At 34.5% G+C, this 23382-nt stretch overlaps 1 protein-coding gene across 1 annotated transcript in view; it reads left to right on the top strand.

The window, feature by feature from the left end:
- Positions 1-23382, top strand: part of LOC149788535 (endosome/lysosome-associated apoptosis and autophagy regulator family member 2-like) — a 132374-nt gene that overhangs the window by 26512 nt on the left and 82480 nt on the right. Inside the window, exons 4-5 of the mRNA XM_089974550.1 lie at positions 17588-17738; positions 21715-21801. Coding sequence (XP_089830676.1) covers positions 17588-17738; positions 21715-21801 — 238 coding nt within the window. The remainder of the gene's footprint in view (positions 1-17587; positions 17739-21714; positions 21802-23382) is intronic.

Here is a 23382-nt window from a genome sequence, read left to right as displayed (position 1 = left end):
TACTCTATACAATTGCAGGTGCAGCTACCTTTAGTAGCCTTGGTCCAATCATATCAAGTCCTGTAGCTTTACAATCATTCATTTTTTTAAATATATTTCAACACAAATTCGGGACTCATTTCAGGAATTTCAGACTTTATATTGTTTGGTAGTTTTTTAGCACAGAAATGTTTGAGTTCCATATGATCAGATGAAGTTCTGGGTTCTTTAAGTTTTTCAGCAATTTGAACAAAAAAATTGTTAAAAATGTTTGAGGTGTCACCTGGATTATCACTTTTTAAATATCGGTGTAAATGCCCTCATGATTGAGGGATAAAATTTCAGCTTTGCTCTTACATTTGCCTGCACCAAACCCTATAAACACTTTCTAGATAGCTTTGGGATTATTTTGGTTTTCATCAAGCACTTTTTTATAGTGCACTTGTTTGGCTTGATGTATCATTTTATTAACTTTATTCCTTCAAACTCTATATTCAGTTTGATTTCCTACTTATTTTAGTTGGTCTGTTTGCTTTATTGCTTCTAAAATTTCTGGGGAGATCTAGCCTGGCTGGTGGTCTTTCTTTATCCTGTGTGTTTTTAAAGGGGCATGCTTGTTCACTATACTGATGAACAGATCTGTCCAAGTATCTAAAACATCATCAATATCTTCAAAGATTTGGACTGTATTCCATGGAATCTGTTTCACATCTTCTAGGAATTTAACAGTATCAAAGTTTTGAAAGGATCTATAAGTAATGGATTTATGGATATTATTTTTTGTTGATTTGCCATTGACTTTACGTGTTAGAAAAATTGCAAAGTGGTCACTTACACCAATCTTTAGAACCATTGCTTCCAAAACATTTTCTTTTGTATTGGTATAAATATGATCTATAAGTGTTTTAGAGGTAGATGTTACTCTGGTGGGTTCATTTACCAGTTGCTCCATACCTAATGAAGCAATAAAATTCATCCAATTCACTTTTATTTGATCATTGAGAAGGTCTCTATTTATATCGCCTTGAATGTAAAATTCTTTATCTTATTTTGAAATTTTATCTCCTTGAAGTTCAAAATATTCACACCAATCAGTATGTGATGATGGAGGTCTGTACACAAAACCTACTAAATAGGGCTTAGCTTTTTCTGGAGTGATCTGTAGCCAGATGGATTCTATTTCCTGTATTTCTACAAATAGTATCGGTTCTAACATACACAAGGAGCCCACCGCCACCTGTTTTCCTATTCTTTCGATAAGGTTTGTCGTAGCCATTGATATACAAGAAATTTTCACCCTGATGATGTGAGAAAGCTTGCTAATAGCTTCTCGTGGTTCTTCCTCCACCATTATTTTAATACTGGCCGCCAGGTATAGCCTATCGTGTGCTGAAAAATGGCATTAAACCCCACAACAACAACAACCACTTGTTATGCTTCTGTCTAGCAAGAGTCACTAAAATATGGTACAGTTGTTAATCTCAAGCCTGAAAACAGATTCAGTTTGTAAAATAAAAGTAAACCAAAGAAATGGACCATAAACAAGTCTGGCATTGGACAGAAGCCCATAATTGTCCTCAGCATTTGTTTGGTTGTTATGTGTTTCCAGCTGTTTAAACACAGCCTCAAAACACATGAGAAATATTTCCGAAAGCAGATTGGTTTTTACCTGTATCACAGGTGATGTTCCAGAGTACATGACTAAGTTATTTTACAAAATGTTTTCTCCCAATAATCTAAGATCAGATTCTAACAACAATTTAGAAGTACCAAAATCTGCATTGAACAATTCAGTGGAAATGAAGTCTGCAGTTTTCAGGGGTCTAAAAATGGGAACTCGCTTCCTGTTGACATTCAGTCTGCTGATTCGGTTAAATCCTTTAATTTTTTTTAAATGGATGCGTAATTTTAGTTCCAACATACACATTAACAAACTAGAAAATATAAATTCAAGTTTGAGTCCTGGATTTATTAGTGTTACTCTTCAAATTTCCGACTTGCATGTTTTGCATCTTCAGTATTAGCATAATTTCAAAAGTATGTAAAAATGTTGTGTGTGTGTGTGTATATATATATATATATATATATATATATATATATATATATATATATATATATATATATATATATATATTCAGTGTATGAAGATCTGTACTGTTGTAGTTAATATTGTTTTATGAAAAAGTATAATACTGATATAAACTTGACTGCATGCCACAGTTTTGGAGAATAGCCTAAAGATACATCTAAGCAGATGTGACCATTGACTGCTATATTTACATGACTATCTTGCTCAAAATCATTTTTAGGACATAGTTATTGGAGTGATGAAACAAAAATTTATATATATGAAGTAAATCAACCTACTTTCATGATGTATTTTAGTATGTATTTGTAAATGTGCTTAAGTTAATTGTGATTTTCATGAGAGAGACACATTTGCATGAAGATATATGTATACTTTTTATTAGAAGGCTTCAAGGGAGATTTGTTGTATTTAACTAATTGAGTTACCCTCTTTAAATAAAAACATCATCATTATTTTTATTATTATTATTATTGTTATTATTATTATTATTACAGAAGGTGGGAAAGCTTATCTTCTTGACTTTTGAAAAAGTTGTAATTGGAGGATTTTACCTTAGGATCTGTACCATCGACATTACCTCAATCCCCAGTACCATGTGTATGGGGAGGTGTGTCAGCACATACAAGACCATTAAAATAAAACATAGCCCCTATTGAACAACAGAAAATAAACTAGAAGTAACATGTAAGTCCTGGTCAGATCAAAATTTATCTTAAAATTTGCTCATAAATGCCTGTTTATTCAGTGCTACATATTTAGTAGTTAGTAAGTCTGCTTGTTGTCAAAATTAATAATTAATTTTTAAAATTAATCCTCTTTTTGAATGAAATTCTATGGTATCGTTAAAAAAAGAAAATTATTATAAAAAACAAACAGGTTGAAAGGAAACTTCTAAAACATGGTTTCTGGCCATGTTGAATTCAGAGCCAGAGATTATAAATGTGCAACAGTCTGAGATTATACAGGTGAAACAATCAGAGATTATACAGGTCAAACAACTTGAGGCAGTATGCAGAATCAATACCTGAAGGCAGCCTGCCATTGAACAAATGAATTCAACCATCTTAGTGCCATTTAACAAAATTTCTTGTCAGGGAAATCCAATTCCAGATACGTTTCATGGAGAAGTAAATATTGCATTCAGTTATCCATGGACACTTGACATAATACTCTACCACAGAGAGCTGTGATTCATGACAGCAGTTGCATTTAATGTGCAGAATAAAATTATTGATTTGCCTGGATGTGTATTACTGGATTTGAAGCATGCCATATTTGGATGAATTTATCATCAAGAACATAAATAGTTCAACTGCAAACTTCACAGTTGCTCCTCATAAACATAAAACTTGAGCCAGACAAGACAGCTGAAAACACACAAGAACAAATGTCTTCATACCAATTGAGAGTTGACAAAGTAATTGGGAGCAATTGTCTCTGAAAAAGTGAATTTAGACAGTTTACTGTCCAGGGACAAGTGGCAGCTTTTGGAGATTTTCCACACCCTTACCAGCAAATCTTCTTAGTATGTGTAAACCTTACTCCACATGCTATAAAATAGTGAACATTGTCATCATAATAATAATAATAATAATAATGATAATAATAATAATAAACTATCTTTAACGAGGATAACACATTTGGTCATGGCTGACCCATCTACCATGTGGTCCTCAGTTTTTGTAATAAAAAAAAATAGAAGACCATGCACATAACCATGTATTGTCGCACACTCATTTGTACATATTTGACATGAATGACTATGTGTGACTATACTGGGAAACATACAGATATGATCAATATTCAATATTCAATAATCTCCAGTCCTAGAATTAATTTGAATATGTCACATCAGGTCATTTAATGAATTCTCATGCAGTTACCTTTTTGTATTATAATTATGTTTTAGATATTTTGGTTCAAAGTTTTAAGTGCATTTATAGTCTCAGTTTTGTCATTTGGAAGTCCTTAACACATTAACCTCTGGAGCTTTTTGTCATTTTCGGCAGAAAATCGAGTAGGAAACACATTTTGAAAGCTATTTCTAAATAGACTCAAAAACGCCAAATCCCCTGTCATCTTTCAATAACATACTGCCTAGTTGTATTAGAAACATCGTTTTTTCATTGGCTGTTTGACTCGCGCATGACAGAAGGGTAAAAGTTGGAGTTCTTTTTTTCGTTTTTTTTTTGCTAAACAGAGCCAATTTTTTTGTATGAAGACCACTCTTTATTCCAAATGCCCATCTTATCCTACTTTTTGCAAAGGCTCATCTGAGTGTCTGTTTGCAGTTCATACCGGTTTGCCTTAGATCTGAGACCAAAAAGTCTAAAATCCGGACACAAAATGATTCTCACCATGGGCAAATTTTGGGTAGAAAAAAGTCAGGTCCAAAAAATGAGGTTTTTTAATCTGTATTTTGTAGTGCAACTAGATATTCCAGATTATTTGGTATCATTGTGGAGTTACATCTGTCTACCTTTCTATAATACCACCCACTTTACTGTATCTTGCATGACCATGACACTACATAGCTCGGCAGTAGCTACTACCTCCTGCCCCGTAAAGTCGTCACTAGGGTTTATAATGTGTTAACATCTTTGAAATTTTACATGTAAATACATCTGGATAATAGAGAGCCCCAAGGGAGATTTTTGGGGTTGTGTGCTGGGTTGGGGTGGGGGAGGAGGAGAGATTTATTGGGTTGGCTTCTGCCAATGAACACTTTCTGATTATTATTATTATTATTATTATTATTATTATTATTATATTTTAGTTTAATTTTAATTTTTATATATTTTATTTTTAAAGATCAAAGTGTTACAACTTTTAAACTACATAAACCAGCAATTTAAGTAAAATTGACAATTAATTTATTTCTCTAAATTACAAAGGGAACATTTTAAAGACACTTTAGAATTAGATCCCAAATAATCTTAAATTTCCAATCACAAGTCCAAAATAATTGAATGTTCTGAGTGAATTCCAATAGCCTTGAATGTTCTTATGTATGGAATCAGGAATGTACTGATGTAGCAATAGTCTTAGTCTTGAAAGTCTTCACAATAATCCCAAAAGTAATTTGTTAATCCAAATCTCAATGAGCACTTTGTAATTCCAGTGATAATTTAAATAAATAATTTGTCTTGAATTATATCTGAATACAACTACAAACTCAGATCATAGATTCCCAAAGGGTAATATGAAGCTGGAATGAATAATTATTTACCAAATTAGTTTTTGTATACAAATATCACTGGACCTGCGACACAATTGATTGTTCTGAAATTCCCAAATTTCCAATGAAAAATTCCACCAAATTGTCAATAAATTTTTGAACAGCCTTAGCTGGTAAAGAAGATTAGGCATTAAACACTCGTTTTAGTAAATATCTTTAAAAGTGTGACAAAAGTCAGGTAGGCAAAAGCTCTGCCCTCAGTCATGAATGAAGATGAATCCCTAAGTATAAATTAATGCAACAAAATCATTTGTGAACAATTTAAATGAACGTTAGAGCTCATGGCAGTAGATGGTTGATACCTTTTAGATATTTGTAATCGGGTTACATCTTACATTGTGTAGCACATTTAAAGTATATGCTTGCCAGATGGCTTATATCTTGTAATTTGTGTGCATGCTGGATAACAGACAAAGGATATAAAATTACAGTGGCTTCAGGACAATTTCCTGTCACTTAACAGCTGTAGCTGCTATTCATTTCACTGTTGGATCAGACCACCAATTGCTTTATCGTATCTAGCCACCAAGCACGTCTGTCCAAGATGACTTATTTGTGCACATCCTTACAAGATCTAATATTTGTTATTTTTCTTATTTTGTACTGTCTGCAGACTGCAGTTTTGAAATGTTTAATTTGAAAAGTAGTGCACAGTGAATTATCATTCCCTTTCTTGAATGTTCTGTGCACAGGTATATTGTCATTCCCTTCTTGAATGTTCTGTGCACAGGTATATTGTCATTCCCTTCTTGAATGTTCTGTGCACAGGTATATTGTAATACAAGTACCTCTTCAATAAAGTATAATTTATTGCTGTATGATAAACTTCACCATCTGCATGTATTTCTGTTCGAATGTCACTGTCTTTCCATTGTTAAAACTTAGGCCATATATACTGGTAAAATTGTTTTGAAGACAGTGGTGTTTTATGGTAGGTTTTATAATTTCTTGATGTTGAAAATGGATCCTTCCCTAAAGTGCAATACAGCTATGTAACTATATTGTCTATTCTTTCGGTCTCTCCCCCTCTCTCACATGTATACATACGTACGTACATGTGTACATACGGGCTTTCATAGTGTTGTTATAATGCAATTTGATATACCAGTAATGTTAGTGTATATGAAATTGTGATCAACCCGTGGTGCATTAATATGCATACATAAAGACTTTTTTCAACAGTAGAATACTGCACTCTGGATCAGTCATGAATTTCCACTGATTGATTATTGGTAACATAGGGACATAATGACAAAAATATTAGTAATCATGTTTTAAATGAATTAAACATGGTGCACAATTTTATCAAAATTCTTTATGCTTTATATGCTCTGTCTCTCACACACACACACATGCACATGGAAACATTATTAGGTCTTAAAGTTTGTTCTTGCAGTTGAAATAAGTGAGTTTTAAGAGCACTTTTGAATGGGATCACTGTGTCTTTGTGTCTAAGTTCATTGGGCAATTCATTACACATTGCTGGGCCCTGGTGTGCAAAAGAATGTTGGCCATATGACTTCGTTCTGTAGTGGGAATAATAAGTATACGATTGTCAGAAGAGGAGCATATCTTGCTGGTGTGTACACATGGGTGAGGTCGGATAGGTATGTTGGACTGTAGTTCGACAGTGAAACGTAGCACAGAGAACAAATTTTGTGTTTGATTCTGGATCAAATGGATAGTCAGCGTAGGGTACAGAACTGTGGGGAGGTGTGCTCAGATTGTGGTTCTCTAAATATGATCCAAGCAGCTGTGTTTTCAACATTTTCAAGTTTCTGAAGTAGATATTGAGATGAACCAGACAGAATTGAGTTACAATAGTCCAGTCTTGGAAGTACTAATGAACACACAAGTGTTTTAGTGGCATCAGCTAAAAGATATTTGCGAATGGAGCTAATGTGTCTCAGCTCAAGATATGCAGCCTTGCATATGTTCATGACATGTTGGTGCAATGTGAGAGTACCGTCCAGAGTAACACCTAGGTTTCATACTGATTGTGTGAATTTAATGTTGGTGTTGCTGATATTTTTTGTTTGAGGTAAAGGATGTGAATGAGAAAGTCTTTGTGTTGTAATCAGAATGGCCTCAGTTTTATCATCATTCATCTGCAGCTTGTTACATGTCATCAATGATTTCACATCAGAAACGCACCTCTCTACACCTTGGATGGTAGCATCAACTACAGTTGGGTGGCTAGATTTGTATATTTGGGTGTCATCAGCGTACAATTGGTGAGACACTGGATGATGATCTATTGACACTTGAGAGTGGCTGAGTGTATAGAATGAAGAGAATAGGTTCAACAACAGACCCCTGTGGAACACCACAACATAGATTAACTGGGCTGGAGTGTATTCCATTTGCAGACATAATTTGTGTCCTGTTGACCAAGAAGGACTTGAACCACAGTAAGGCTGTATCATGAATGCCAAATACGTGCTGGAGACAGTTAAGTAATATATCATGGTCTATTGTGTCAAATGCTTCAGACAAATCAAGGAGGGTGGGGACTGTAATCCTTCTGCTATCCAACGCAGAGAGAATGTCATTTACTACTTTTAGAAGAGTAGTTTCAGTACTGTGGCAAGGGCGATATGCAGATTGTACATTGCTAAAAAGACTGTTTGAATTCAGATGAGATACAAGCTGGGATAGAAAAACCTTTTTTAAGATTTTTTTTATATGACTGGGAGATTAGAAACTGGGTGGTAGTTTTTTAAATCGTTATGGTTTCTTCAGCAGAGGCTTTACAATAGCAGTTTTGAAAAATGATGGGAATTCCCTGGATGAGAGAGAGGTATTAATAACAGTTAGTGAAGGTAATACTGGATCTAAACACTCAAGCAGCAGTAATGTTGGAATTGGATCAAGTTCACATGACTTTGGTGCACTCTTCATCAGGATTGTACGTATGAAATCCATAGAGACAGGTTCAAATGCTGCTAATGGTTGCCGCTCAAATTCTGTATCCCATCTGTATGGTGACGACAAGTCAATTTAAATTGTGGTGTCAAGCTTACCTCTAATGGTTTGTACTTTGTCACGGAAGAAATTTGCAAACATGTCCGGAAGGTCGACTGGAGAGTTGGAAGTGGTGTAGATTTGTTCCTTGACATTAGCTTGTTAGTAATCTTGATGAGCTCTTTGCAGCTGGAACTTTCCATGATTTTAGTAGTATAGTGGGCTGATTTCGCTGCATGGACTATATTTGTGACATTCTTCTTAGCAGCTTTATAGATTTGCTTATGGATAGTGAGTCTGGTGGAAAGCCAAAGCCTCTCAGCTTTATGGCGGTCTCTTTTAGCAGTGCGAAGCTGGTCTCTAACACTGCTGTAACATGGAGAACACTTTTGAATTGATACTCAGCAGTTGGTAGCTGGGGCATGTTTGTCAAGCAATGAACGCAGACAGTTATCAAGTTGTTCAGCGGTAGGAGTAAGCAAGTTTTTAGGTTAGCTTGGATGCTGTGCATTAATTTGGTTCTATTTATCATACGGAGGTTTCTGTTAGTAGCAGATAAAGGTGGAGGGTTAGGGAGAGGTGATCTGATGCAAGGTCATCTGATACCTGGGAGGACCGTAGAATGTTATCATCAGGTCTATGCAGAATCAGTCTAAAATGTGACCATGTTTATGGGTGGGTTGGTTAACTGACTGTTTGAGATTGAAAACATTAATGGAATCTAGTAGTTTTTATGTATTTGGGTTTCTGGGACAGTCAAAGTGAAAGTTGAAATCTCCAAGAATAATCAGGTTGCCACCTATCGAATTTCCTTACTCCGGGAGATTCGGAAACTGCTCCAAAAAGAGAGAGTCAGCCAGCTTGTTTTTTCTGCTAGGAGGAGGGCGGTATAGGCAGAAAAAATGAACTGACCTTTGCTCCAGTGTGAGTGTGGTTTGGACTAGTTCAAATGATGTGTGGTCGAAATTGAATGTTGTGGTGTGGTTAAAACGTTTTATCATGGAGTTCTTTGTGATGACAGCAATTCCACCTCCGCGAGAATTACGGGGGAACGACTTGATGGAGTAACCAGTGGGTGTTAGATCTGCACACTTGGGCTCATCGCCTGATGTTTTTAGCCATGTTTCTGTCAGGAAAAAGAAGTGAATATTCTGATCGTTGATAAAATTAACTATTTGTGTGGTCTTTTCCGGTGGTCCTAATGAATGGGCATTGAATAATGCAATACGCATAGGTATCTCTTGGATAGTTGACACAAAGATTGACAAATTAATAGGGATTTGAATTATGTTATCTAAATTAACAGTCTAATTTTTTTTAAATTGTTGAGCTGAAATAAGGGAGATAACTGGAATTATTCTTCCTGTTCTACGCTGGCCAGCTTTGAAACAATGATTTTTTTTCACGCTTCTGTTTACATTTAGGTGGCGCTCTACAGTTTCATATTTTGCATAGGGTTAGGATTTTAAAGAAAAAAAATTTCCCTGGCTTTCCTCGCTGGTTATACTGGCTATTTAAAATAGACCTTGTAAATATTAGGTATAATTCAAGAACCTTTAATTCCCTTTATTTTGGTGTATGATTGATGGGTGTACTATGCGTTATAGAGTATACAACTTGGCCTTACTTAAGATGTGCACCTTTCAAAAAAGTGCTAGCTCTACTTGGTCATTTTCACTTCCTGAACATCAGAGGTAAATTATATAAAAAAGAGCCAATAATTTTTTTTACATTTTATATATTTGGTAATTCATTCATTGCACATTCAGAAGCTGGTATTGTCTAGTCTGGCAAAATTAATTTTCCCTATTTTAATAGCTGCTATGTATAGTGTACTTTAGACTAATTCAGGCTGATTTTTTTAACACAAGGGAGCAGTCATTTTGGTTAGCAGTGTGCTTAAATCATGTAAAATTTCCAAAAGTACAATATCCAAAGAAATATCCACATTACATTAATGTAGCATAGAGGTATGCCAACATTCTCTCCATTGTGCACGTTTTAAATGTGAACTACTTTACCTTACATACGTCACTCTCTCAAAAGTACGTATTAACTGGTGAGCGCCCCCATATGTAATGATGAATGTAGTCCCAGTTTGTTTAGTCTAGAGCACAATGTACTATGGAGAGCCAAGGAGTGATCATTTAAAGCAATTGATGAGGGTCCATTGTAGCATAAACAGGTTGACTGGCGACTATCACGTGATGGCGGTTTGTTAAAAAAACAGTGGAGCAAGACAGCTGAGAAAAAGTCTAATTGTTCTGATTTCCAAAACAAGGAGATGAAGAAACACATGAATTTAAGAGCCAGTACATAATGAACACAATAATGTAGATGAAAATAGGCAACAAGCACAAATAAAGCACAAATAGCATGAAAACGGCACTAAAAAACGGAACAGCTGCTTCAAGCCAGTTAAGCGATAGCGGCCATCCAACTCTTCTCTATTTATGTGTGCATGTTCTGTTAAAGATTAACTGGATACTGGGCAAAGCAACAAAATTATTGGCCAAAAAGAAGAAAAAACAAAAAATTAACATTGTTTTAAACAATTTTTTTGTGTTAACCAGACCCTGACAAATGACTTGTGCTTTGATTTTAATCCAGCAAGTCAGTCCAATTAAATTAGTGAAAGACAGCTTAGAGATAGTTTACATTTAAGACAAGAAATTACACTCATTTTAGGCTTAAAAGGTCAAGAGTCATGGTCAGAGTACTGGACAAAGGAAATAGCTGAACTCTGTGCCACATGCCTGGACTAAACTTTGTAGATTGCTTGCATTTGAGACAAAGAAGACAACCAGTTGATTTTGAGTTTTTTTTAAATTAAAGCCAAGGTCTGACTCGAAAGAGAAAAATAGTTCTACATAATATTCAGTCATATACTGCAAACTATGACCAAACTTCATGGATGGTATTTGCAACAAGAAAGGTACCTGTTAATATATGGGACAGTATGTCATGGTCAAAGTGGAGGGGCAGGTGGTCTACACAAGTGAAGTAAAAATATTATGAGGATGTACTACGGTGACATTAATTTGATACAGTTTTTTAAAATTAGTATTGTTTAATACATCAGCATCACACAAGTGTCATCTGAACAATATACATACACACTCCTTTGTCTTCAATCTACGATAAGCACCTGTTACATTGCCTGAAGACTATTACAGGTATTAATAGGCTTGTATGCAGAGGAAGAAAACTGAATGTACATAGCTGTTAGGGTTGAGATACTACTGACATACAAGGTATTAATTTTCTCAGGCGTTATCACAAATGACACCACTTATCAGAATTATGAAATATTTTCTGCACATGATCAAATATGGAGACATTAGATATCAGTGTGCAGCATTTATTTCAACATGGGCATCAGCTTGCAGTATTATAGTTTTGATTTGGTGTTTTATGGCACATCAATACAAACAGGTTATTTGATGTTGAAGCATTTAGATTAAATTGCCTTGCCCCAAAACTATCCACCTTAGCCACCAAGGGCTTATCCAATTGTAGATTAGAATATATACCCATTCAAGTCAGTATGACTCCTAAAAGGACAAGACAGGTTCATTCAGTGCTTTATGGTACAGAAACACAAAGGAGGTGATTTAATGCTAAAACAATATGAATAAAGTGCCCTGCAACAAAATACATATAATATCTATTTTTAGTAATCAAACTACACCCTTTCTGGTTTGAATCTGGTGAGACACATAAGGGCCATCTTTGTCCCCTTGTTCTGAACAGCTTAATTGCATTGGAAAGTGTACACCAGACTTGTTGGGCAAGTATTGCATTGTTGGCTTAATTGATACATCATATTTTTTTTTTAAATTGTCTTTGTGACATGGTGCTTTAACCTTTCAGTGGAATCTTGGTAATGATCTAACCCATAACAGAGTAGGTATTGATAAAACCCAGTCTTAAATGCATGGTGTTGATGAAGGTCATCTGGGGGCTTGAAATTACATGTAGCAGAGGTCTGTGATCCAGTACCATTTAAATTCCAGTGTGGGCTTGTAAATGTTTCCAGTGTGTAGTGTGTTGGATCAGTTAGATTGAGATAATTTCTGACACAACATTATCCAATATATCTGTAGCCAAAAATTGTATAGCTTAGACTTTCAGAGTTCTGGTAGATTGAGTACTACATGTATTCTATAGAATGTACACTATCACATTTTGAATTAAATCATGATGGACTGGTTGGTAGTTCGAGCACTTCAATTGCTCTAATTATCTTGTGACACTAAATAGGCAGTTGGAGGATGCAGGAATTTGTCTTCAGATGAATGTCTTATCATGAATTTTTCTCCAGATCAATGATATTATATCATGAATTAGTCTCCAGATCAATGACATCATATCATGAATTTGTCTCCAGATGAATGACATCATATCATGAATTTGTCTCCAGATGAATGACATCATATCATGAATTTGTCTCCAGATGAATGACATATCATGAATTTGTCTCCAGATGAATGACATCATATCATGAATTTGTCTCCAGATGAATGACATCATATCATGAATTTGTCTCCAGATGAATTACATTATATCATGAATTTGTCTCCAGATGAATGACATCATATCATGAATTTGTCTCCAGATGAATGACATATCATGAATTTGTCTCCAGATGAATGATGGCATATCATGAATTTGTCTCCAGATGAATGTCTTAGCATGAATTTGTCTCCAGATGAATGACATCATATCATGAATTTGTCTCCAGATGAATGACATATCATGAATTTTTCTCCAGATCAATGACATAAATTTGTCTCCAGATGAATGTCTTATCATGAATTTTTCTCCAGATCAGTGACATTGTATCATGAATTTGTCTCCAGATGAATGACATATCATGAATTTTTCTCCAGATCAATGACATAAATTTGCCTCCAGATGAATGTCTTATCATGAATTTTTCTCCAGATCAGTGACATCATATCATGAATTTGTCTCCAGGTGAATGTCTTACCATGAATTTGTCTCCAGATGAATGACATCATATCATGAATTTGTCTCCAAATGAATGATGTCCTATCATGAATTCATCTCCAGATGAATGACATTACATAAATATCATGAGTTTAGTCAGGTTCTTTTCTTCCATTTCTCGCCAACAGCTGACAAAAACAGCAGTGTTAAAGGTCATAATTTGTATTTTAAAAAATCAAACTCAAAGGTTAGTGATAATTTTGTTAAAATAATATCATTTATACATTTGAATAACTATTTTATGAACAAGTCACATTGCAGCCATTACATTTCATACAGATGTCTGAACCTGCAACAGTAATTCCATTACTTGCCACTAACCAGAAATTTCTGTTCAGGGACCATATTTTCAATGTTATGTATGTTTAATTTGCATTGTTTGTGTTTGTTTGGTTTTTTTTATTTTTTAAAATTATTTCATCATATGTTTGTGTAATGTAACATTGTATGTTGGACTTGACCTTGTCCAACATTACACATACAAAATCAAGTTCATTTTCTACCTGACCAGAATTACTGATTTTTTTATTCTGTAACAACTAATACATATGTAAATATTCTCTATGTGTATAGGGTAAATATTAGGATCATTATTATTGAAGTAAACACTTTTTGGGTCTGGATCTAGGTTATTGGAATTCTCCTATAAATGTGCCTGGCCTGCCTGATATATTCCATATCCTATATTATAATTTTAGTAACAGACCTAATTATAGCTAAGATTTTATTTGTAAACATTAACACATTAACCCCTGGAGGTTTTTGTCATTTTCGCCTGAAATTCGAATAGGAAACACATTTTGAAGCTATTTTTGAATACATTTTAAGACATCAACTTCCAGGTGATTTTTCAATAACCTAATGCCTAGTTGTGTTAGAAACATCATTTTCATTGACTATTTTGCTTGCGCATGAGCAGAAGGGTAAAAGTTGGTGTGCTTTTTTTCTTTTTTTTTTCTTTTTTGTTTTGCTTAATGGACCCATTATTTTCGTATCAAGACTACTCTTGATTCCAAATGCCCATCTTATCCTACTTTTTGTAAAGGTTCATCTGTCTGTTTGCAGTTCATACTGGTCTGCCCTAGATACGAGACCAAAAAGTCTAAAATCTGGACACAAAATTGGACTCAAACCATGGGCGAATTTTGGGTGGAAAACAAATTGGGAACAAAAAATGAGGTTTTTCCCTGAGTATTTTGTAGTGCAACTAGAACTTCCAGATAATATGGTATCATTGTAGCATAGCTGCCAACCCTCATGAATTTGGCATGAATTTCACAACTTTTTCAGCAATTCACGAATTCATGCTGCAAACCAAAAATTCACTAATTTTCCAGTTCTCAGTTATTTTAAATCTTTAATAAACTGATTTCCCGTTAAGCACTAGTCATGATATTGGCATTTGCCAAAATGGTCGGGTACTGCTGGTCACGATATTAGTAGAGCTTCAGCCGATTAGTACATTGGCCCGGTAGCAAGCATTTTAGCCTATTTTAATCTATATGTATAAGAGTAGTTTTACAAATGCTTTTGAGAGAAACGGGTCCAACTGGAATTTTGCTCAACGCATGCATCACCAACACTGATTTGAGTAACCGTTCGGCATCGCATGTAAGATCTTGAAAATGTCTTCACTACCAAGGAAAAAGAAATGTATTGCTCAAAAGGTGAAGTTTAATTTGGAATATATCAAAAATTGGCCGTGCATTCTGCCATTAAACATTGATATTCATCATGCTTTTTGCACAGTGTGCCACAAATTTTAGTATTGGGCATGGTGGCAGAGATGATGTGAGGAAGCACATCAGTTGCAAAAAACATGTAGAAGTTGGGAAAATTAAGAATTCGCAGATTTCAGCTCTGGAATATTTTAAACCATTGGCGGAAGACCTGCAAGCTACCAAATTGAAGCATTATTTGTGAGTTTTCTTGGTGAACACAATCTACCTTTATCAGCTGGAGACCATGCTAAACATTTGTTCAGACAAATGTTCCTGACTTGAAAATCGCTTCTAAATTTTCCTGTTGAAGAACCAAAAGTGCTGCAGCTCCTGTGCATTCCTCACAGCAACAGTGACAGCGAAAGAGTATTTTCTCTAGTGAGGAAAAATAAGACAGACTTTAATGCCTTCTTAGCTGCAGAATATTTGTCAGCAATTTTATTCACCAAGATCAACCAGCAGGCAAGAAGTCTGAACTGTTTAGAAAACAAATTTATGATCAAGCAGTTGAGGAAGTTCAAGTCTGCCACAGTATCATGTCTTGATAAATAACCACAAGAACAAATGAAGTTTATGAATGCCATAATAAATAGACATGCAGATATATTTCTGCATATATATAGTGTTTTAGTTTTATATTGTGATCTTGATATAGTGTAGTATTGACAATCAGAGTGGATGGAGTTATTGTCCTAGTATTTTTCACTAATTCATGTCCAGATTTACTACTTGTGAGCCAGGAAGGTTGGAAGCTATGTTGTAGAGCTACATCTGTCTACCTTTCTATATTACCACCCACTTTAGTGTATCTTGCATGACTTTGACACTACAGAGCTTGGAAATAGGCTAATACCTCCTGCCACGTTATCTCGTCGCCAAAGGTTAATGTGATAAGAAATTTCTAGAAGGTTATTTTCCATTAGTGTAACATGTTTAGGCTCTAATAAACACTAACAAAGAAAGAGTGAAAACAAGCTTTGAAAAATTTAACAAATAATTTATTTCCCTGGAAAAGCAATATAAAACAAGAAAACAATAAGAACTTACGGTTTTTAAGAAATCAGATCCTGAAAAAAATCCAAGAATAATCCACGATTTAAATTTTAGAAGTCCTAGTAGTGAAATATTCTAATCAAGTTTGAGTCCCAATGAAAATTCCAAAATGGAAGGCAATGATGTATACTGTAGCTAGTATTATGCTGTTGTGTCTACAGTTCTTTGTTGATTCACAAACAATATTCTGGTATTTGAATTTCCAAATAAAATTTCAAGAAGTGTCTTTGTCCAAGAATTTTTTATGAACACTCAAATATTTCTGGGAAAAAGAATTAATATTTTAGAATCCAAATAATTTGAATAAAAATTAAAATGTAACAACAAACTGGTCACAAACACTTTCAAGTGTAAAGGCCCAACTGGCTAAATTCTCTATAGACAAAGGTTATAGTCAAGTAAGACGCAAAGTAGATACCCATATGAGGGTCATGTGATCATCTTCCAGAACTGTTTAGAAGCTATTTACATGTCGAAGTGTCACATATTCCAGTACAGCCTCGATCTAACTCTATGTATCTCACAATGAAAATAAATTTTAAAAAGTTGTTTACTTGATTCTCAATCCAGGCCAGGAACTAGGTCAGCTTTTAGATACAAAGTTTGGTGTTTCCGACAAAACAATCGGGTCAAAATAATTTCTGGAAAGTATAAAATTTCAGTAAACAAAATTACATTACTTAACATGTAATGAAATAGAAATAAAAAGATTTTAAAACTTACAAACAATTAAATTAAATCAAATATAAATTAACTCAAATATACATAACAATTACATGTAGGTAATATTTTTTTATATATATAAAATGCTAATTGGGACCCGATGTCAAGTAATCTTGTTGCTGGAAAAATTATTCATTCATGCTTTAAGAGCTTAGCAAAATCAATTGAATTATTATTGTGTCCAGAAATTCATTTGGGCTGGAATTTTATTTAGTCTGATTATTTAATTCAAGTGATTATGATGTGGAAATACAAAGTGCTTTTCAAAAATAACATTGTTTGACATAGAGAGAAATTTATGTTGAAATTTCAAAACAAGGATTTAATTCTTGGATTGTATTATTGTGATCCGAACAAAGAACTGCTGGTACATCAACATGACATTGGCCACCACAGGCACATTAACACCTTTAGCATAGGATTTTATTTGGATTTGCACTGAAGTTTATTTAGAACTTTAGTTATTAGTACTTGTGCCTGTAATTTCAGGATTTTTTGGGATTTAATTTGCAATACCATAAGTTATTTTTTTAAAAACTTTTTATTTACATTTTCACTTTGTATTCTAGGGAAAAAAATGTTAGTTAAATTTTACTAGGCTTCTTTTTTCTTGCTCTTTTGTATTATTTTTTTCTACATAATTATTTGAATTATACTTTTACTGTCATGATTGTTTATTATAACATCTATTTTTATGCTGTAAGTAAAATAAACAGAATGAAATACAAAAACTAAATTTTTGGACCTTGCTGTATGCAAGATTGATGTACTTTAAACTTAATGTAATATTTCCTGTTCTATTATCAGTTCAGAGTGGAAACCTTACGGAAGTTACATTGGCGTGCGACCTGCAGATTGTGGATCTACTCTTATTTATGCAGCCAGACTGGTGAAACCAGGGGCCCTGACATTCATTTATCAACAAGCTGCGCACCAGATAGCATACATCCATTTCACAGTGAGTTTCAGAGTTCAGTTTGCTGGAGAGTCATCTTTATATATTGACTTGCACATTCTGACTTGGCAATATTGTTACAACTTGTTATGAAATATCAGTTTTTTAATTTACGTATTCACAAGTGCAAGTCTGCCATGCATTATCTGTTCACAAGTAAAATGTACAACTTTTTTTTCTTCAAATTTGTTGAAATGATAGCGATCTGCTATCAGATATGACTACTGTTGCTAAAAATAGAACAACCTTTAAGGCTCAATAACTTTTTAATGGAATTTAACCAGTTTTGACAGAAAGCATCATGGCCTGAAATGGCCAATTTTGACAGAATGCATAATGGCATGAAATGGCTAATTTGGACAGAAAGCATCATGGCATGAAATGGCCAGTTTTGACAGAATGCATCATGGCATGAAATGGCCAATTTTGACAGAATGCATCATGGCATGAAATGGCCAGTTTTGACAGAAGGCATCATGGCCTGAAATGGCCAATTTTGACAGAATACATCATGGCATGAAATGGCCAGTTTTGACAAGAGAGCATCATGGCATGAAATGGCCAGTTTTGACAGAAAGCATCATGGCCTGAAATGGCCAGTTTTGACAGAAAGCATCATGGCATGAAATGGCCAATCTTGACAGAAAGTATTATAGCATTAAATAGCCGGTTTTGACAGAAAATATCATGGCCTGAAATGGCCAATTCTGACAGAAAGCATCATTGCCTGAAATGGCTAATTTGGACAGAAATCATGGCCTGAAATGGCCAATTTTGACAAATTATCAATCCATGAAATGGCCAATTTTGACAGAAAGTAACATGGCCTAAAATGGCCAATTCTGACAGCATCATGGCCTGAAATGGCCAATTTTGACATAAAGCATCATGGCCTGAAATGGCCAATTTTGACAGAAAGCATTATGGCATTAAATAGCCGGTTTTAACAGAAAGTATCTTGGCCTGAAATGGCCAATTTTGACAAAGCATCATGGCATGAAATGGCCAATTCTGACAGAATGCATCATGGCAATAAATTGCCAGTTTTGACAGAAACTATAATGGCCTGAAATGGCCAATTCTGACAGAAAGCATCATGACTTGAAATATCCAATTTTGACAGAAAGCATCATGGCATGAAATGGCTGATTTTGACAGAAAGTATCATGGCATTAAATGGCCAATTCTGACAGAAAGCATCATGGCATGAAATGGCCAATCTTGACAGAAAGCATCATGGCATGCATCTTTGCTATCCAAGGTCCCAATATAATAACCCTATCTATACCTTGGCACACTGAACAGACATTTCTGTGCTTTGGGTCTGTGAATTCCATTGGATGCAGCCAATCTAAGTTAAGTTGTTCAAATTTGAATGCTATTCCTGCATGACCGAGACAAGGGGAGCTTACATTATAAATGGACTAACAAATAATTTTCCACTGCTAGTCTGTGTTTGTACAAATACCTTTCACTCAAATACACCTATATTGCCTTCACTCTGGTACGTAGTCATACTTTTGATGTTAAACGTATGAAGTATGTTCTTTAAGTCTGCTGCTTCTACCATTTCTGGCCGATGTACAATGCACCGCTGTTACACATTATTGGATCAACATACTAACGGAGGCAACTCATGACATCCAGTAGATGTCACTATAACAAAGCACTAAAAATCTTTGATCCACCAAGGTGTAGATAGGGTTAGCACATCAGAACCTTGGCTTGCAAAGATACATGGGATGGGATGGCCAATTTTGATATTACCTTTTTCTTGAAGACCTTTCAGGTCTCTACACGTGATGTAAATCCACTCTCTAATTTGGAAAAAACATTTAAACAATACTTTTACAAAGTTTGATAGAAAGTAACTACACATAAGATTTTTTTCAAATTGGTATAAATGATACTTATCTGCAAGCACATAGCCATTATTACAATAAAAAATAGACCAACCTTTTAATGACCTTTATTACAATAAAAAAAGACCAACCTTTTATTGACTTTTATTTCAATAAAAAATAGACCAACCTTTTAATGACCTTTATTATGAGAAAAAAATAGACCAACCTTTTAATGACTTTTATTACACACAAAAAATAGACTAACCTTTTAATGAACTTTATTACAATAAAAAATTGACTAACCTTTTAATGAACTTTATTACAATAAAAATTAGACCAACCTTTTATTGACTTTTATTACAATTAAAAATAGACCAACCTTTTATTGACTTTTATTACAATAAAAAATAGACCAACCTTTTAACGACCTTTATTACAATAAAAAATAGACCAATCTTTTAATGGCCTTTATTACAATAAAAAATAGACCAACCTTTTAATGACATTATCTTAAAAACTTCAAAATAGAATTTTACGAAATTTGACAAAAACAGTATGGCATAAAAGCTGTTTAATTTACAAATGATGCCAGTCTGTTTTCATATATGGCCACTGTTATTAACGAAAGCAAAACCTTTTAACATTTCTAAGCAACTGCAAAACAGTGGGATCAAATTTTCTCACCTAGCCTTTCAAGTTTGTACAAATGATGCTGATCTGACATAAAATTTGGTTGTATTGCTAAAAATCAAAATTAAAATCTAAAAGGACATCTTCTCGGGGTCTTTCATTTTATTTTTTTGCACAAATAAAACTTTTGTTATCCATGATGGCCATTGTTATTAAAAATAGAAAAATCTATACATGTCATCTTCTCGCTAACTGGTCCAAAATTAAATTTAACATTCCAAGTTAAATTCAAAATGACAACCACTTCTGTTTTACAAAATAAGCAAAAGAAAGCACTGAATTTACACTGAAATGTGAACAGTGTACTTAATCCTTAAGTATTAATGGCCTAGTAATGAGGCTGAATATACACAAATTTGAACTTATTAAATTTTGACTCTTTAAGGGACTGACCATTTTTATGGGGCTAGAATGTCCTTTCTGAAATGGATATTTTATTTTCATTTATCACAAGATAAATTTGTTTATGGTAAAATAAGGAATAGAATAGCATCATTTTATACTACAAATCAGAGTACAACAGTTGTTTTAAAGCAGTTTATCCCATTAAACCCACACCCTCAAACCCTTTTAGAAGATTAATGGTCTCTCCCAAATAATGACGAGGCTTAGCATAACAAAAATGATAATGTCAGCTTGGGAAAGCTGCAGGATGGATGGATGGATGGACAGATGAACAGATGGCAGTTTTATCTAGACCACATCCACTTGTCTGTGATTATCAGATGTGTATCATTGAGAGTGTGCAGAGCTATTCTCCATGAGACATAGAAACTCCATCAGGACACATGGATAGATGGTGGAGTTTTCCGTCTTATTTAATCCTCTCCACCCTTACCATGAAATGTTGAGAATCAAAAATATGTGTGATCCGTACTCACTTTCTTCTCTACACAATAAATTTCTGAGCATTGGATTTCAACCAAATTTAATATGCAGCATGCTGCTGGTAAGACTATCTGAGTTTGATGTCAGTATTCTGCATCATTGTTCAAATGAATTACAGCCCTAAATTATCAGATCCACACATATTCCATGAACATTTATTATTTTATTCCAACAAGATCTAATATTCTCTTTGCTTTATATGAGACCTTGATTAAATTTGATAATCAGTATTCTGTGTCATTGTTTAGTGGAGTTGTATATCCCAGTTGTTGAACATACCCATATTAATTTCTACAGTACTTCCTTAAAACTACTATTGAATTTCAAGTCTAATTGGTATGCTGCTTGTTTTTATGTTGCCTTACTTGAATTTGATTTTCATCTTTTTGTGTCATTGTTTACTATAGTTATTGCCCTTCAGTGTCAGACACAATCAGTTTTGACTATTGAATTTTATGCAGATTTTCATGGAAGCTTGATATTGCTGAGGCCAGTGAAATGCGAGAGATGTTGTTTTACCAGTTTCTTTAGTTTGCTTCTTGCTCTAATGCTTTCAGGTTCAAAATGACCAGTGTCAAGCAACAGATGAAGAAAACAGCAAGTGGCTGTCTGGTTCTGATGGAGGCAAATGGGAGACTGTAACAGTAAGTAGTTGGCAAGGGTCTAGTTCTCAAGGCGGCAAATGGGATACTGTAACAGTAAGTTGTTAGCTGGGTCTGGTTCTGAAGATGGCAAAAACAGTAAGTTGATGGGGAGGGTCTGATTCTGAGGATGGCAAATGGGAGACTGTAACAGTAAGTTGTTGGGGGAGAGTCTGGTTCTGAAGATGGCAAATGGGAGACTAACAGTAACTAGTTGGGGAGGGTCTGGTATAGAACAGAATAGATAGTAATGTCATTACAAGACCCATTTTATGATTACCTATGAGAACTTTTTTACCTCAGTGTTTCAGAACAAACATATTTGTAGTTTGTCTCATTTTAGCTCTACTGGTCATAGACTAGAAGAGATTATGGGATGGCTTGTTGTCCATTTTTCATCATTGAGCCTCTATCCTGTCTGAACAGTAGCATAAGTTTCTAATCACAAAATATTCTACTTGAATGATTGTGCTGAAACTAGACTCACATTCATCCCATGGTTTAGTTGGTCCCAAAATAAAATGGAAGCACTCAGATATCCAGTATGACTACAAACGTGGCCATCTTCTTTGGTGTCTATTTGGTCCAGAATGAAAATGGTGCAGATATCATGGTCAACATCACATCCATGACAGCCATCTTGAAAAACTCTTGTTGTTGCTACTCTTCATGAATGGAAAGTTAGATATAGGCTTTTCACTAGAAAGTCTTTGTATCATGTCTAGTTGTTATAAGTGAAAATGGTGCCACTCAGCCACTGAATATAGCTGTTACAGTACGAGCTTGAAAATCTTGTTCTTTTACTCGTAAATGGATGATCTTATCTACAAGGATTTTACTAGAAGATGTCTTATGATATCTAGGTGATTCTGAATTAAATTGGTGATGCTAGGACATCAAATTTAAAAGAAGGAATGTTCTTATCTTGAATTCCTGCAAATTCTTTTCAGTCACTAATGCTTGAATCCTTTTGAGAGATTCTTGTTGATTCTATGCTTTTATGCAGTTCTTGAAGCTGTGGTTATATGACTTTTGTTATCATCAGTGTTCTATGATATCTTCTTAATTATTATCCACATATATCTTTTCCACAACATTTGCCATTTGAAATTTCACATGTTGGTGTGTGTGGGGGGGGGGGGGGGGCAGACATGCTGTAAGAAAACATTTCTGTCTAATAATACTTTGAAAAGCATTTGAAACAAAATATTTTGAAAACTTGCCTGGCAAGTCCTGATATGAATGACATTGACACAATGATAGAACTGGAAAGGAAAACTTTTAATAACTGATTTTAAGTTCAGAAAACAGTAACTCTCATGACAATGTTAAGATGCCAACTCTACTTCATGGATGCAGTATGAAATCAGCAAATGATCTCCCTAGCTTTTTCAGTGGATGTTGGTGGAATCAGTAAAGGAGCTCCCCAGTTTTTTCAGTTGATAATGATGAATCAGAAAACGAGTTCTTCAGCTTTTTCAGTTGATTTTGATGGAATCAGTAAGGGAGCTCTTCAGCTGTTTCAATTGATATTGATGGAATCAGTAAGGGAGCTCTTCAGCTGTTTCAGTTGATATTGATGGA

This window comes from Sinohyriopsis cumingii, chromosome 11 (assembly GCF_028554795.1).
Source record: "Sinohyriopsis cumingii isolate HCF-2022 chromosome 11, ASM2855479v2, whole genome shotgun sequence".
NCBI lineage: Eukaryota > Metazoa > Mollusca > Bivalvia > Unionida > Unionidae > Sinohyriopsis > Sinohyriopsis cumingii.
Note: the sequence above shows the minus strand (reverse complement) of the source record. Positions and strands in the feature narration are given on the sequence as shown.